Consider the following 17780-nt stretch of genomic DNA (forward strand, 5'->3'; position numbering starts at 1 on the left):
GCCAAGATGTATTTATTACTAAAAAGACATTCTGGATCTTTTATTTCATTTGCATAAAAGGACAACTGGACTAAGTGATTGCCAAGGTGCTTTCTAACCTAAAAATTCTATTTTGTAAAATGCATGTCCATGTAAAAGAAATGTGAGGTAAAAGGAATATGTGAGAGCAATAAGCACAATAAATACTTTGAAAATAAAAACCCTAGAAAAACATAAACTGATGACAACTTCTGGTAAAAATTAAATAATGAGATTCATGTTCTTATGGTATGTAATAACTGATTTCAGATGACTGCCCTATTTGAAACACAGTTACTTCAAAATAAAGTTAAAAGTACACTGTATTTTCTTTCTTAAAATATTTGCTATACAAATTATGAGTATTTGCACATGGAATATTAGATGACACCCCTTCTGAATGAATTAAATATTGTTACCATAAATAATTCTTAAAAATATAATTGAATAAAATTGAGTAAAGCATGTCAAATAAGGTACATGCACTTATATCACATTTATATAATATATTAATACACACAAAAGTTCTATAAAAATGAACATTGTAACTAGTCAAATTTCAGAATTATAAAGGAAAGGTAGAAGATTTCTGTTAAGCCAAGTTACACAGTAGGCTTAACTAGATCTAAAATTCTGTTTGGAAAAAAATATGTGAAACAAAATTATTTGATATTTAATAAATTTAAATGAAATTATTATGTACTTTTGTTATATTTTTGTAGCCATTTGTATACCTAATTCATAATAATAAAAGAAAAAGTATCTGAATTTTATATGAAAGACTTCAAAAGTGTGAAAATGTAGAAATAAAATATCTAAACCTCATGAAAATAAATATTTATCTTTCACTTAAGTGCTGATAATTTTTATTAGAGGATAGTCATAATACTTACCATTTGATGCTGTAAAGTCAATAGCCACGGTGAAATTGATTTGTGTTCTAGAATATAAGTAAATTAGAATCATTAATTAAATAATTTCACAAGTTTGATTTCCATTTGTGTTATCTTATTATTTAACATAACTAATATTTTTAAATATTATTACTGGCAATTATGTCATAGTACATAATTATGGATAGCACCAGAGAGGCAGTTTTGAAAGGTAAGAACTTGGAAAAATACTTTTATAATCATACACCTGTAAAATAAAATTTAAGTTGTCAGCAATAAAAATAGCTCTTATTTGGGAGCACAATAACCAAGTAAGGCACTCATAATAAAGAAGTCAAACTGCAAATTACTAATTGCCAGTCTCCAATATCAGCACTTATTCTTAAATGGCTTTCAAACCTATTCTATGGTCAATGTGAAATCATTATATCCTTAAAAGTTTTCCATAGCTAAAATCATGTCTAGCAATATCATTTCTTGAAGTATTTCTTGCCAACAATCCTAAAACACATAATTTTCTCCGGCTTTCCTCAAAACTGAAGTATTTCAGATACTGCTCTACCTTTCAGTGATTACTACATTCCTGTGTGTGTAGCTGTAGATTAGGTATATATTTATATAGGTGAAACTGGGTACATATACTTTCAGCACATGGTAGCTAACCCAAAATGATTTGGGGGGGTTATCTATTTTATTTTTTTTTTTCTGATAGGCACCACAGTGATGGCGTTCACATAAAAGCCTCCCTCTTTTGGATATACACTGTACCTCTGACTCTCACTACACGTAATGCAGCCTCTTTCTTGCCAAGTAAGGTAGAAAAACCACAAATATGTGACGATTACTGGGAAAACCTTCAATCATATCTAATTTTAAACATAATTTTAATTTAATAAGTAAATCATTTGAAAACCTGAGTACTTCTGACTATTTTTAGTAACAAATTACTTTTGACACACACAACTGATTTACCACTTCAAGGTTGGAATTGTTGCTTAAAGATGGTAGTGGTGGTGATGGTGGTGATGGTGGTGATGATGGTGATGATGATGATGATGATGATATTAGTTATTACAGCATAGGGTCGCTGGTAGTTCTCTTGGTATAAGCTATAGTAGTATTTCCTTCTGTCTTTAAAAATTAAGCCTGAAGAGCCCTAAATATTACTCAGGTATTAAAACAAGCTCAATCATTTTTTTCTCCCTAAGCTTTCATGCTTTACATTTAATAAAAAGTAATGTAGCCTGACCAGGCAGTGGCACAGTGGATATAACATTGGCCTGGGACGCTGAGGACCCAGGTTTGAAACCCTGAGGTCACTGGCTTAAGTGTAGGATCGTTGGCTTGAACCTAAAGGTCACTGGCTTGAGCAAGGGGTCACTTGCTCTGCTGTAGCCCCTCCCCCACCCTTGTCAAGGCACATATGAGAAGGCAATCAATGAATAACTAATTCACCTCAATGAAGAATTGATATTTCTCATCTCTCCCCCTTCCTGTCTATCTGTCCCTCTCTCTCTCTCTCTCTCTCTCTCTCATTGAAAAAAATAAAAAAGGTAATATAGATTCTTTTCAGAGCTATATGGTAATTTTTTTCCTAGAGTAGAAATTAGGGTTATAGGATAAGAATATAGGTTAATTTGGAACATATACTAGCCAGTATGAACCAAACAAGTTAAAAAATGTGGACAAGGACTATAAGGATACACTTGAGAGCACATTTTGAGATAATAAAACCCTTTGAGGAACTTGAAAGAACTGTCACCACCAGCACATTGCTTTGTCATTCTGATCAGGAGAAAACTGACTAATACATGGAAGTATGGTGTATTAGAAAGGATATAGCTTATAAGTCTGAAAAAACTAGGTTTTAATTCTAACAATCTGTTTACTGACATTAGCCAAGATTTATAACTCTCAGGCAGATTTGCCTGGCACACAATAATTAAGCAAGGCAGGAAAAAAATACACAGAACATTTTATCTACCTATATGTAAATATAACACATATTATATATAATGTGTTTTACATAGCTTATATCAATTAACCTCATAATAATTTTTTTAAGTAGGTAATATTATTCTCTTTTTATAGACAAGAAAATTTATGCTCATAAAATTCAATAACTTTCCACATGAGCGATAAATACCAGTATTGGAATCTGAATTCATATTTAACATCAAAGAAAGACATTATGGATAAAGTTTATACTACTTTGTTTCTATAATTAAATATTTGTAAACTGCCTGATTATAATAAGAACACAATAAAAGATAGTGATTACTATGTTGCAAACCTACAAATAATATCCTTAATAATATAGATGCCAGGATATACTCTCATGTTTGGGCAAATTTCTCCTTCTATTAAGTATGTTATAAAATATATCAATCACAAATCATCGGTATAAATTTCTTCTTATGTTACTTTATTCAAATGACAAACCTCCTTAGAAATAACAAATAACTCCAAGCTTTCGGAACAATGTTTCAGCACATTGTAAAGGTCAATTTAGGAGTTGAGTCTTAGGATCAATCTCCCTTAGGTTGTAGGGATAGACACCTTGTCTTGATTCAATTCTTTTAAAACAGTGTCTGTACAGTGCTTTCTACATATTGTAATGCTCACCTGGTGGTTAACTGATTTTAAGATTTGATTAGTTCTTTGCCTCATTCTGCATGTCAAAAAGAATCTTACTGTTTTACTGTTTTGAATCAGCAGTATTCAAATTAGAAGGAAAATATGATGGCTCATTACATAAAACATTTCACGGTTGTGATGGTCCCTTAGCCTGTTATTACACCATCTGGATTTTTCATCGAGAAACCTACAATTCAAAAATTATTTATTGTTCATGTTCCAATTGTCAAGCACTGTGTTTAAGTAATAAAGAGAAAACTGGAGCAAGCCAAACACTATCCTTGAACTCATACAGCTTATAATTCCAGATTCCTACTATTAAAAACGGAAAAAAACAGCACAGCAGCTTATAATTAAATTCACAGTCAATAGCATAACCTACACTTCACCTGTGCATTTACTGTGGGTAACAGCTGGTCCATTCCCATGATTTCTAAAAATCTGTCATTCATATTATAATGTATACTTCATATATAAAGTGTATTTTTTAAAAAATTAATAGTGTTTTTAAAGAAGTTACTAACAAAACAATAACTTCAGGCTATAACACAGATTTCCTAAAGACTCTGATACATTATTTGTGTCATAAAAGTAAACCAGACAAAAAATATCTTTATCATTACTCTTGTTACCCTTTTTCATTCTTTAATACTGAAGTCTAATATTAGAAAAAAAATCAATTATGTGTCAAAGTAAAAATGAATTCACAAGAGATGACAGACAATATTCATAAAACGATCACATGCAGGTTCTCAAAATATTCTGTTTAAGAAGTGTTACTTTAGCTGTCATTTTATGTTTTACTATATTTTATATTTTTTGTTATATTCCATTCAAAGGCATAAAAAAGGAATGTTTGCCAAATTTCATGAGTTACTAGTAATATCTCATGAGACTTCTCCATTCATATGTCCTACTACTGCTCAAATATGTACTTGGAAAATGTCCTTATTTTACTCTGCTACCTTCCAAAAGCTGTGAAGGACAGAAAAATCAGATGTCAAGATGGGAGATTTGCCCTGGCCGGTTGGCTCAGCGGTAGAGCGTCGGCCTAGCGTGCGGAGGACCCGGGTTCGATTCCCGGCCAGGGCACACAGGAGAAGCGCCCATTTGCTTCTCCACCCCTCCGCCGCGCTTTCCTCTCTGTCTCTGTCTCTCTCTTCCCCTCCCGCAGCCAAGGCTCCATTGGAGCAAAGATGGCCCGGGGGCTGGGGATGGCGCTGTGGCCTCTGCCTCAGGCGCTAGAGTGGCTCTGGTCGCAACATGGCGACACCCAGGATGGGCAGAGCATGCCCCCTGGTGGGCAGAGCGTCGCCCCTGGTGGGCGTGCCGGGGGGGTGGATCCCGGTCGGGCGCATGCGGGAGTCTGTCTGACTGTCTCTCCCCGTTTCCAGCTTCAAAAAAAAAAAAGATGGGAGATTTAACTCACAAAGCAAAGATCCACAGAAAACAAGTAATATATATGTGCATATCAAAGAAACTGCATACATGTATGCACTTCCACACACACACACACACACACACACAGAGTAATACCAGCTTAAATAACTTTTCTACAACTGTCATTATACATCATTTCTGAGAACTAACAACTGTGATGGGGGTGTACAGAGGATTGGCATCACTTTCTTCCCAATCTCAAATCCTGTTCCATTGTACACATTTAACAATATCAGTATGAATAATGGACTTTCTCCCATCCTTTTTAAAAATCATCTTGACAAATGCCGATTCAGAGCCACAAACTGTTGGAATCTAGGACCTATAAATGCAGTTGAGATGTCTACTCACTCTTAATAATCTTCTCATTAGTGCCACGCTGGCACCAAGACTATGCTTCCGCCTTGCTTTATGGCATATGCAATCTAGCTCATACTTTGGGTTTTGAACCTGCCCTGAACTTGTTCACTATTATCCAGCCTCTTCTTTCATAACCCCAGCTCTCTATGGGATAAACTGTGAATCCTTTTCTGTCTTACCATTCTCTCTTTCTTAAAACTAGTTCAACTACCTATCTGACAACACAGCAGCCTGATTCCAAGTTTTGCTGCATCTTCACAATTTCTGCTTCCCATGCACACAGATTGTTGTTGTGAGAACAAGAAAAGCATCTGCCCTTTGGTAGACACTCAGTAATTAGTTGTTATGATTAGTATCACTATTGTTGATATCAGTTTTGCAGGACTTGACTTTAGTATACTTCTTTGAAAACTGGAGTATTCAGTGCTCATTAAATTTCTGGATTTTCCAGAGTTTTGGGTTATTTTTCAGAACCTGACTGTCCCATGTCAGATTTCCTTTCCTTCACACCAGCTCCTAAGGTCCAAACATGCCCCATCTCAAACTGCACCACAAATGAGCTAACTTTTTAGAAGTTGTTACCTGGGTACTTCCTCAAACAAAATCCCTCTGCATTAACTGATTTGAAGCTTTGACCCTACCTTGTGTTCCTTTCTATCCCTCTATACATTCTGGATAATGAGGGATCAGTAAAATGTCAAAAGGAAGAATAAGAAGACACTGAGGACAAGTGATGTAATTCTTCAACAATTTATGCTAATAATCTTGGTCCTTACTAAATCTAACTTTTACAAATTAATAAAGCTTTGTGCTTTATCCAGACTTTGAAGATTGACCTTTTTTAAACACAATAAGAGTGTTCCAAAGTACAACTTCTCAAGGTCTTACAGTTCAAGAGCTTATCAAGGAAGGTATGCAAGATGTCTAACCCTTTTTTAAACACTAGTTTAGAAATATCTCATAAATCAAAATAATCAAATGTCAACCCCCAAACAAAAATGAAAGTACTATCTAACTGAATTTCTTTTAAAATAAGGTAGGTACTGAGGAGGCAATGATGCTTATTAAAAAGACTATGAACTTTTGGATCACAGATTGAAGTTTGAAACCCAGATAACAACTAGCTAGTTTATTGTGACTCCTGTACAAAACTGTCAAGTGTCTGAACTCCACTTGTCTCAGATGATAAATAGATAAAAGCGACTTTGATGAAGTCCTCTAATTAGTAGAAATAAAATCTTGCAGTACCTTCATATAACAAATAGTCTACATGCTGGAGGAAAAATCTCTTGAGCAATACATATCATTCTTTCTTGGTTCACATTAATCCTGTCCTATGTTGAGTCAGAAGAGACAGTTCTCTCTTTACATTAACATATATTTCTTTTTCATTAATTCTTCCCATAGTGTTTGTGAGAAACAAAGGTGACTCTATCTTGAAGCTAATATAACATTTTGACTCCTGACTGAACCAGGAGCAGTGATTCCCCCTTGGGTTTTAGAATATCCATAGAGCTCTGGGCTAATTACACATTCCCATTAGTTCTGCATCCAGAGCAAGACGCCCTCAACGTTATGTATGTCTTAACAGGGGCTGGTGCCAGTGCCTCGCAGCACCTGGTCCCATTGTTCACCCAAGCATCCCTTTCCCAGCATGTAGGCTCACTGCTTAGGAGATATAAACACACAGTCTGGGGGCAGGGGGAGGCACAAAAATTCCCAAGTCATCTTTCTGCCATCCAAGAAGCACCTCCTATGTAAGTTCCCTTAATAAACTCTTGATACAGTGATGATGGAGTTGTCAGCTTCTCTCTCTGGTCTTTTGGCCTTGGGAAATTTTATTTAACAGTGTTGGTCAGCTGTGTATCAATTACGGGGCAATGAACCACCCAACAGAATAGGCAGTAGGAGGTGTTTGTAGACAACTTAAAATAATAGTTTTATGTTGTCAATTTATGTACATTCTAGTATCACTATACACCAGCAATGCTAAGCCATATTGGTAATAAGTTCACCCACCCTACCACAACCTGCCCTTAGTAAACCACCATTGCTTATTTATCCTTGTATCAACCCCCATCCCCCATCCCCTACCAGCTCCCAACCTTTCAATTGCCCACCAAAGAGATCCAATTTCAAGAGACTAAATTAGTACACACTCTGACCATGAAACATAACTAAGAAACAGCCTGATACAAAACAGATTGTCACTAGTTTGGCTAACCCAGCACTAGTTCTGATGATGGCACATACATGAGTTTTCTTTGACTTTGAAATGAATAGCTCTGAAAAAATCATTTGAAAAATAACATAAGCTGGCAATCTTAAAAGAGATCACTGGACATCTCTAGACTTTTCAAGCATGCATTTCTGCATGTTAAAACATTAGAATCAAGAATTAGCCAAAACGTTTATGACTTTTGATATTTGTAAAATTTCTTTTCTAAATTTTAGTTTAGATGAGTTTAGTTTATATACACTAATGTTCTATGTGAATGGATTTAAAGAAGGCAGAATGGCTTTATTTTTATTAGATTTATCCCCATTCAGTGCTGCAGGGCATAGCTCTGCACTGATTTGATGAAGGCAAAACACATGGGTGCCACAACAAGAAGCACTGTAAAAACTCCTCAACATGTATATTCAGTTTTCAAATAAGAAATTGAATTAGAAAAAAAAACACCTCAAGAGTGTTGCATTTTCTGGCAACATGTGCTCCCAGAGGCAACATATCCAATATAATGAAACCAATTTTGTAAAACTAAGGCAAGCATTTAAAAGCATTATTGCACTTGCTTCAAGTATTTTTAAGGAAAAAAAATCCTTATGGAGCTTGTTGATAACAGGACTTACTGACATTCAACTCATGTTTAAAATGAGCAGTATCTACAAGCCCACTCAAGCCTTTAAAATTAGCTTACAATAGGTAGAGAGCTCTTTTTTCTCCCCTGAAGACTTTTTACTTTTTAAAATTTTTTTTTTTTTTTCTGAAGATGGAAATGGGGAGGCAGTCAGACAGACTCCCGCATATGCCCGACTGGGATCCACCCGGCATGCCCACCAGGGGGCGATGCTCTGCCCATCTGGGGTGTTGCTCTGTTACAACCAGAGCCATTCTAGCGCCTGAGGCAGAGGCCACAGAGCCATCCTCAGCGCCCGGGCAAACTTTGCTCCCATGGAGCCTTGGCTGTGGGAAGGGAAGAGAGAGAGAGGAAGGAGAGGGGGAGGGGTGGAGAAGCAGATAGGCACTTCTCCTGTGTGCCCTGGTCGAAAATCGAACCCAGGACTCCTGCACGCCAGGCTGACGCTCTACCACTGAGCCAACCGGCCAGGGTTACTTTTTACTTTTTTAAGTGGAATATAAACCTTTTATCAATAATTGAAGACAAATTTTAGATTCAGAGTCAAGACTTTGCATTGAGATTGACTAGAATGGAAGGAATGTCCTGGCATTTCTGCAAGAAGAACTGAACTACGAATATTGACTCTGTGAATTTAAATATAGCATCTTTTTTACTCTTCATGTCTCTGATAAATAGAGACATGATGATAATCAAATGAGGTAAGACACATTGAAACTTTAAATAAATTCAAATTATTTAGAAAAATAATAACATTTATTGAGGGTTAGCTAACTATATGCCATTTAATCCACATACCTCCCTATGAGACAAGTGTTCTTATTTTTATTTCTATTTCATAGAAAGGGAAACAGGTTATTCAACAAGAGGTAGATCTAGGATTTGAAATAAGCAGTTAATGTCAGAACCCAGCTTCTTGGCCCATACTATGCACTGCCTCAATGATCAGCAGCCACATCTTTGCAATGGATTTGACCTTGCCCCAAAGATTTATGTCTTATTTTGATTCCTGCCGAGAGAGAACATGCCCACTTAGCATCTCCACTATAACCTTCCCTCATGCTTCCTTTCTAAGATGTGAGGAAAACAAGCACTTGATGCTTCTAATCTTGATCTTGCCTTTCTCCAAGTCACTACGAACACAGATATGGAGTTAAGTTGAGATCACTTCTGACAGAGGCAACACAAAAGCATTTTTCCTTATTCCAGAAAGCCTGGTCCATCTGTTTAGTTTGGTAATTGTGGTATGAGGCTTGCAAAGAGAAAGGTCACAAGATGATAAATTCTGAGAGACACACATGGGGGTTTGTAATCCAGTTCACTGAGTTGTCACACTCTTTGTTTAAAAGCCTTATTTATTTATAATGTTTCATTACATTAAGAGATTTGGAGGAAAGAGCTGAAATTCAGCTTAAAATGGCTTTTTAATTAGCTTATATTTATTCAGTGGCTACTTAGTGGACAGCTCTATAAAATATTTAAAATTTGCTAGTCTCTTTGAGAAGAAACATTATACAAATAGACCAATTAAAATGACACCCAGAGAAACTAGCAACCACTGGTTATAAATGGAAAGGAATTGGGTAGCTCATCGGGACCAGCTGGATGCGAGTTTGGGCTTTCCTCAGAGGAAGAAAATGAGAGTCTGTAGAGCTGCAAGTTTATAAATACACTCAATTTTCTGATAAAAGCACAGACGAGGACTTCTGTGGAAATGAAATCCTGGGAGCTTAGAGGGACTCAGTGTGCACCGAAATTTGTGATCTCTTTTGCCCCTTCACTCCACATCAAAGAGGGTAGAAACCATAGATACTTGTTCATGGTCACGTTAGTGGTGGAGTACCAAGAGTTTCATGAAGACTTAAAACATACAGGAAACTGAAGAACAAGCAAAACCAAATTGAAATTTATGATTCTACCCTCATTTACTTACAGTGTGAGTTGTTGGGAATGTAGAAATACGTATTTTACAAACATGCAGAGGTCAATAAACTCATTTCACCAATAATTATAATAATGATGATGTTATCCTAAAGGACTATTATATACTGTTCACAAAAATTATGGAATCAAGGAATGTGCAGATACTCCAGTACTTTTAGCCTTTTGTATACTGCATTTTCACCAATGAAATAAAACTTGGTTTTGCATCTCATTTGCATAATCGAACAACTTTCTTTGACTTGTCATTTGCTTTTCTGATGTTTTTGTTTAATAAAAAATATTAAATGCTTTTTTTATCACTTCATATTCATTTTGAAATATCCTCTAATTTTTGTGAGAAGTATAGATTTCAAAACTTTCTGTGATTTTAAATAAATCTGACATTGCCCTTATTAATGGTAATTGGGATATTCAATGCCATATATTGATTACTGAGTAAGCATCTTTAAATTGTCAATTATATCAGACTTTTAATATTTAAAAATATTTCTTAAGAAAAATGAAACAAAAACAGGAAAAAGTGTACAGGGTATGGATTTTAAAAAATGATCCCAAGGTCAACAATCCAGAAAAGGCACTCATGTTGTATTATTTTGCAGTGCATCCTTTATGGATGGGATTCTTCTATGTACAATAAACTCTTTACTACCTCAAGTCATAAAATGTATCTTATGCTACAGGAAAAGGATGGTACTGCTTAAACAAAAAAGTTCTAAAATTCAGATTTTTATTTCACAAATTATTTGCATAAAAATAAAATCTTGAGTGATTTAGAATGCCTCTCTCTCATCTGTCTCATTTGTTCACTGTGTGCCTGAATCCATAAACCTGTCGACTGCAGCTAAACACAGTGTTTTAGGAACTCAGACAGTGAATGAAGAGTAACAAGCTAACAAATGATTTCACAATCAAGGTGATATTTTCATGTAAATGCCTACTTTCATAATGGCTGAAATAATGGAATCTTAGAATATGCAACCCTAAGAATTAGGGTTCATGTGAAAGGGAACATATCAAGGACTAGGAAAACAGTTATGTTCAGTATTTAAATGTGCTCATTCTTAACTCTGCATAATTTCTACTTAGATTTGTGAGAAAACAAATAATATTTTTATAACTTTCTAGTCCATTATTTTTTATGAGATGATACAAGAAGAGAAATGAAATTTTAAAGTGTCATTCAAGAATTTCTTAAGAGCTTAGTCACAATCTATCAATCCTCCATATTCCACACCAGTCCTCTTTAGTCTCATTCTCCCACATATCCAGCGTAAGGGCATGGGTATAAAATCAACGTGGAGAACAAAAGCAATAGAGGAAAGCCTCAACTAACTTTATTTTAAATGGCCCAGAGCTAGACTGAATACCAATTTAATTGTTGTTACTCATATTTTATAGAATTTTTCACTTTTGAAGACCTCTAGCTTTACTTCTCATTTAAGATTCACCATAAATTAGCATAACTCAACAATAGTTTCTCCTAGACTAGAAAGGCTAGGTAGATGATGAGTAGACCCCTGAATTGATCCTGCAAAAATTGGCAACAATAATGTTAACCCTAGTTAGCAAGAAAAAAAATCCATAAACACCAGTATTAAATGCTGATATCTTGATAGTTTGGTATTTTAAGTTAAAAGTGAGTAGTGGTTATTATGATTTATTTTAAGAACAAAACTGATTCAACATTTAGTTTCAAGAGTTGTTGAAATATCATACTTATTTGGAAATGCGATGGAACATTTCTTCAAAAAAGCTGACCTTGAAAACAAATCTTCAGATATGCTACTACAACCTCCAAAATACTATTTTGGGTTGCTTGCTTGATTATAGCCCAAAATGTTGGCTTATTTTATTGTCCTCCTGCGATGTAATCACAAGGCAAGAAGAAGCAAGGCCAGATGGCAAAATTAAGAAGAATCTTTTTGGATGTATGCAGAAGAGGCATGGAGACCACGGACCAAAATGTGAATATCAGGGAGAGTTTAGCATAAGTGCTGACAGCATTAAGGGATGTAGTTGTCAGCCAGTTTTTTCTATCTTCTGTGCTCAGTTGAAAATACTCATATTTTTTAGGTGGGACTGAGGAGAGATGAAGTAGAAGAACAGTAAAAAAAAATTTTTTTAAAGAGTTCTGAAATTGTGTTTCCAGAGACATCACTGGTTAAAAGTTGGTCTTTACAAAGGACATCACAATTAATAAACAAAGGTTTCACAGATAAAAACTGACGATTTATACTATTTGTCTATTAGCAAAAATAAAAAAGGATCAGTAAAAGTAAGGATATGGTAAACTTGCATATGCAAATGTTAGAAGTGTAAATTATTATTACCCTTTCCATAATACAATTTAGAAATATCTAACTAACTATAAAACATGCGTACCGGCCCTGGCAGGTTGGCTCAGTGGTAGAGCATCGGCCTGGCGTGCAGAAGTCCCGGGTTTGATTCCCGGCCAAGGCACACAGGAGAAGCGCCCATCTGCTTCTTCACCCCTCCCCCTCTCCTTCCTCTCTGTCTCTCTCTTCCCCTCCCGCAGCTGAGGCTCCATTGGAGCAAAGATGACCCGGGCTCTGGGGATGGCTCCTAGGCCTCTGCCCCAGGCGCTAGAGTGGCTCTGGTCCAATAGAGCAATGCCCAGAGGGGCAGAGCATTGCCCCCTGGTGGGCAGAGCGTCGCCCCCTGGTGGGCGTGCCGGGTGGATCCCGGTCGGGTGCATGCGGGAGTCTGACTGTCTCTCCCCGTTTCCAGCTTCAGAAAAATACAAAAAAAAAACACCAAACAAAACATGCATACCATTTCATCCAACAACACTCTTTCTACAAAGTGACCATGTAGACATGCTTAATGAAATGCACAAATACATATGTATCAGGGTTATTTTAGATCGCAGCCTTGTTTATAAAAGGAGAATAAAATGCATACAAGTAAAATGTGTAGCACACACAGAAAAATTTTAAATTAAATTGTGTGCATCCATACAATTAAAAACAGTTAAAATAAGGTACATATATAAGTACTGACATGAAATATATATAAACAATATATTTAATGAACAGAAATACATTATAGAATATTATGCACAATGTGATCCTACTATTACAAAAATAACATATTTGAGAATAAAATTTTAACAGTAATTATCTCTAGAGAGAGTATGAGAGTATTGTGTGGTTTTTAAAAAAATTACTCTGAGGAATACTAAATATTATCAAGATGTTTAACAGTTTTCAGAATGCTTTTTAGCTGCAAAGGAGTAGAAATTCTGACTGATGTTCGGAAGAGAGTCAATAGCCATTATTGAAACTATATATATATATATAAAATAAATGATCATTATAATTAATTCTAATGTGAAATGAATACAGCTCATTATTTTCTGTTTTGTTATTATTCAGAAATTTTGTGTAATTATATATTTGCTTTTAATATGGTTTTCCACCATTGCAGTGCATTTATCTACTTATATGACAAATGCAACTTTCTATTATCCCATCTTCTAAAGATAAGAATATGCAGAGACTGGAATATGAAGGAGAGTTGGCAAACATTTTTTTCCACTTCATATGTTTTTCTTTAACTTTAATGAAACAACTACCATAGGTTCTAAGACTGTGTACGCAGGTGGCAGATTGTAAGATGTCTACATAGAGCCAAGATTCTCCACTTAGGCAAGCATTTTTGTTTGTTCGCTTTATTTTGTTTTGTTTTCCTCAAATGAGAGCAAAATGGCCCAAGCTCTTTTTGCAGAAACTATCTTTGGGCCTTTGGCCCCTCATTCCCCCATCCTGCCTTCTCCCTCTTCTGCCTCATGACAATCAATCAATGACTGAGTATTGAAATAACTTGCTGAATCATAACTAGGAAGAGATTTACATGTTTGTTTTTTTAGAGAGAGGAAGGAAGAGAGAGGGGAGGAGGAAGGGAAGCCTTCATATGTTGTTGTACTCAGTCATGCACTCAGTTGCTTCCCGTGTGTGTCCTGACCGGGGATAGAACCTGCAACCTTGTTGTTTCAGGAAGAGGCTCTTAACTGATTGAACTAACAGGCTAGGGCTCTGAATTTTGTATATGGCTGCTGCTCTTATCTGTGATGAAGTACTAAACATTCGAGTCTGCCTCTTACCATTTTTTATATATTGTAACAAGGTAACAGAAAATAAATTAGAAAATGTGGATATTTTAGATCATCCGGTAATATCTGACTGTTTGAAATTGCTGGGGATGCCTGGTTAGGTAAAAAATAGGAGCAACTAGGTGAAAAATAGGGACAAGTTGGGAAAATATCCTTATTAACTAGGATGTAAGAAGAGCTAACACATTACCTAGACAGGCTGTCAGGACTCCGGGAAATTTTAAAAATGGTTACAACCACCAACTTTTTTTCTAAAATATTGGTTATATATCTAAAATATTGGTTAAATATCCCAGAAGCTTAGGGAGCAACTCAATGACTATTCACCATCGATATCCTCATTATGATTTCATGGCAAGATACATTCATTAATATTCTGGAGCTAGAATAAACATTTACAATAAGCCCTCAAGTTTTTCTTCAATTAAAAAAAAAAAAAGTCAATCTAAAAAAGTCCCATGTGTTAAACAAATAAAAATATCCTATTTAAAAAATAATTTTATAACCATTACTAACACAATTGAGTTTTTCTCTTGGTCAAAATAGTTACAATTTTTTTCCAAAAGTAATAGCTCTTGGTATATAAAGCTCATCTTCCAGGTCTGAAACTAAAGTGCAGTTGGTCTGCCACAAGCACAGTAAAGGGGATCATCGCAGTTGCTTATTACCTAGTGGTAGTACTTGTTACACATATGGAAAGAAATGCTTAAGCAATAAACAATTTCAGAGAATGACTTACCCTCCTTTAATATAGTCAAGGAATGAAACTTCTGTTTCTACCAAGAAAGAGAGTAAGGTTACCTGGAAAAAAAAAAGGAAGACATTAAGGAAAGGAAGAAAAGGAGGAAAGAAGGGAAGGAGAAAGGGAGGGAGGGGGAAAGGGAGGAAGAAGGAGGGAGGAAAGGAGGGAGGGAGGGAGGGAGGGAGGGAGGGAAGGAGGGAAGGATGGATGTAGGAAGGAAGGAAGGAAGGAAGGAAGGAAGGAAGGAAGGAAGGAAGGAAGGAAGGAAGGAAGGAAGGAAGGAAGGAAGGAAGGAAGGAAGGAAGGGGAAAGGAAAAAAAGAAATAAAGGGTAAAGAAAATCAAAAGCAAAATTAACTGCTAGTACTAATTGTAACCCCAAATGGACTATTTTTTCTAACCATTAGGGATAAAATCATATTCCCTAGCATTTGAAAATTACTAAATTCTGTAGGACTGATTGTTCTTTCATTTAAAATTATCAGAAGGAAAAGTGCCAAACAGTTTAACTCAATTTCTATGACCAGTTTATGCCTTTAAAGAACACCATAAAAATTATCTACAAGGACAATGTGTTACTTCCCTTCTTAAATAGAAGATGAATGGGAAAACGGGTAAAATAAAAAAATCAAAATCAGTAAACTAAGCCGTATCAGTGGAAATGTGTGTTTTTGTCATGGTCCTGTAATAAGGCCATTTAATGTTTTAAGTGTCTTGCTTTATAGAATCTTTAAAAGGATAAAATATTCAGTATAGTATTTATCGAAATAAGATGATTTTGATTTTTCACAATTTTAAGATACTTTCATTTTTGCACCTTCCTGTACTGTTTTAGTCCAGCATTCCTACAGAGCTATACATTTTAATGCACTGTAATTGAGTCCTTTCATATCCTATAAAATGAGTCATAATAATTAAGTATAACCTATAAAGAGTATAGTATTTCTTACTACCACTTAAAATTTCTCATGTCTGCTTGGTTCTCTCCAGTGTGTTTGCATTGAGTAAAGAATTCCTAACAAAATTTCAGCTTTTCTCCCAACCCCTAGAGCCACCTGCAGAAGGCAAGGTCACTACCTCCTACAGCCGTGATGGCGAACCTTTTTTTATAAAAACCACCCTCTTTTGCAGTGCTGGTCAACCTGGTCCCTCCAGCTTTCATGGCGACCGGTAGCAGGAGCAACCAAACAGCACCACGATTGGCCCACCATGAAAGCTAGAAAGCCCACTAGTGGGCAGGAGGGACCAGGTTGACCAGCACTGCAAAAGAGGGCGGTTTTTATAAAAAGGTTCGTCATCACGGTCCTATAGGGTGTTCTCTGTTAGAAGTATCCCCACAGCAAGTTTATTTTTCCATTAAGTAGCTTCATATTAAAATTCTAAGTGAAACAGCTCAGTCTTGAATTACTTTTATCGTTCCCAAAAATGTTATATATTTTTTATTCATTTATTTGAGTCCTTAATGAATAATATAATATTTGACTTACTGTTCCTGAATTTATGTATTTTTTCTTTTTTACTTTCTTTTTGGGGTTCACCACCTTAAAAAGATAAAAGAATTACAATGTGTCAGGTTTGATACAAAAGATACTTTAAAATGTATAGTCTAACCCAGTGGTCCCCAACCTTTTTTGGGCCATGGACTGGTTTAATGTCAGAAAATATTTTCATGGACCAGCCTTTAGGGTGGGACGGATAAATGTATCATGTGACCGAGACAAGCGTCAAGAGTGAGCCTTAGATGGATGTAACAGAGAAAATCTGGTCATTTAAAAAAAATAAAACATCATTTAGACTTAAATATAAATAAAACAGAAATAATGTAAGTTATTTATTCTTTCTCTGCGGATGGGTACCGGTCCACGGCCCGGGGGTTGGGGACCACTGCTCTAACCCACTACTTTTACTTTTTATGCATTTCTTCCATTTACTAATGCCTTTAGTACAGGGGTCGGGAACCTATGGCTCGTGAGCCTGATGTGGCTCTTTTGATGGCTGCATCTGGCTTGCAGACAAATCTTTAATAAAAAAATAATGTTAAAAATATACAATATTCTCATGTACAATCCATTCATTTCCTACCGCTCATGTTCATGGTTGCGGGTGGCTGGAGCCAAGCACAGCTGTCCTCCGGGACAACAACAAACTTTTATTGGATAATGCGTAATGTACATGGGTTGTTGTACGGCTCTCATGGAATTACATTTTAAAATATGTGGTGTTCCTGGCTCTCTCAGCCAAAAAGGTTTCTGACCCCTGCTTTAGTATGACTCTTGCACAGTCATTTAGCCAACACTTCTCTGCAATAGTTACTAGGGATATTCATTTTTTTAAAAACCTCTTTTTCATTAATGTTCTAATTACTTTAGGTATTGATTACCCTTACCCATCTGTATCAAAGTGAAAAAGCCCTTTATTATCCCACATTCTAAATAATAATGATTGCTCTGTAGAAAAAAATATATGTAAGTTGTGTAAAAAAGTATAGTCAAGAGACATAATTTTTCATTAGGTTATTAAATATACTATAACATAGCAGATCATTGAAATATGTGAGTATATAAGGGCTATAAACTATTGCTTTATACTGCTAATAATTTCAACCAGACATCCAGGCTGCATAATTTTTGGTAAACGTGGTTTGTGGCCAGAGGCTAAATTCTGAACTGTTTATGCTGTGAGAAAATATTACTGCACTTTTACCCTGTCCAAGATACTGGAAGATATAGGAAATATAAAGATGAGTAAGGCCTG

General features: G+C 35.7%; 1 protein-coding gene across 1 annotated transcript in view; it reads right to left on the reverse strand.

Moving 5' to 3' along the window:
- The window catches only part of CPNE8 (copine 8), a 212978-nt gene that overhangs the window by 46437 nt on the left and 148761 nt on the right, over positions 1–17780 (reverse strand). The window contains exons 12-14 of the mRNA XM_066368944.1: positions 16514–16567; positions 15025–15086; positions 912–958 (exon numbers count right to left, since the gene is read on the reverse strand). Of these exons, the coding sequence (XP_066225041.1) occupies positions 912–958; positions 15025–15086; positions 16514–16567 (163 nt within the window). The remainder of the gene's footprint in view (positions 1–911; positions 959–15024; positions 15087–16513; positions 16568–17780) is intronic.

Source organism: Saccopteryx leptura, chromosome 2 (genome assembly GCF_036850995.1).
Source record: "Saccopteryx leptura isolate mSacLep1 chromosome 2, mSacLep1_pri_phased_curated, whole genome shotgun sequence".
Lineage (NCBI taxonomy): Eukaryota > Metazoa > Chordata > Mammalia > Chiroptera > Emballonuridae > Saccopteryx > Saccopteryx leptura.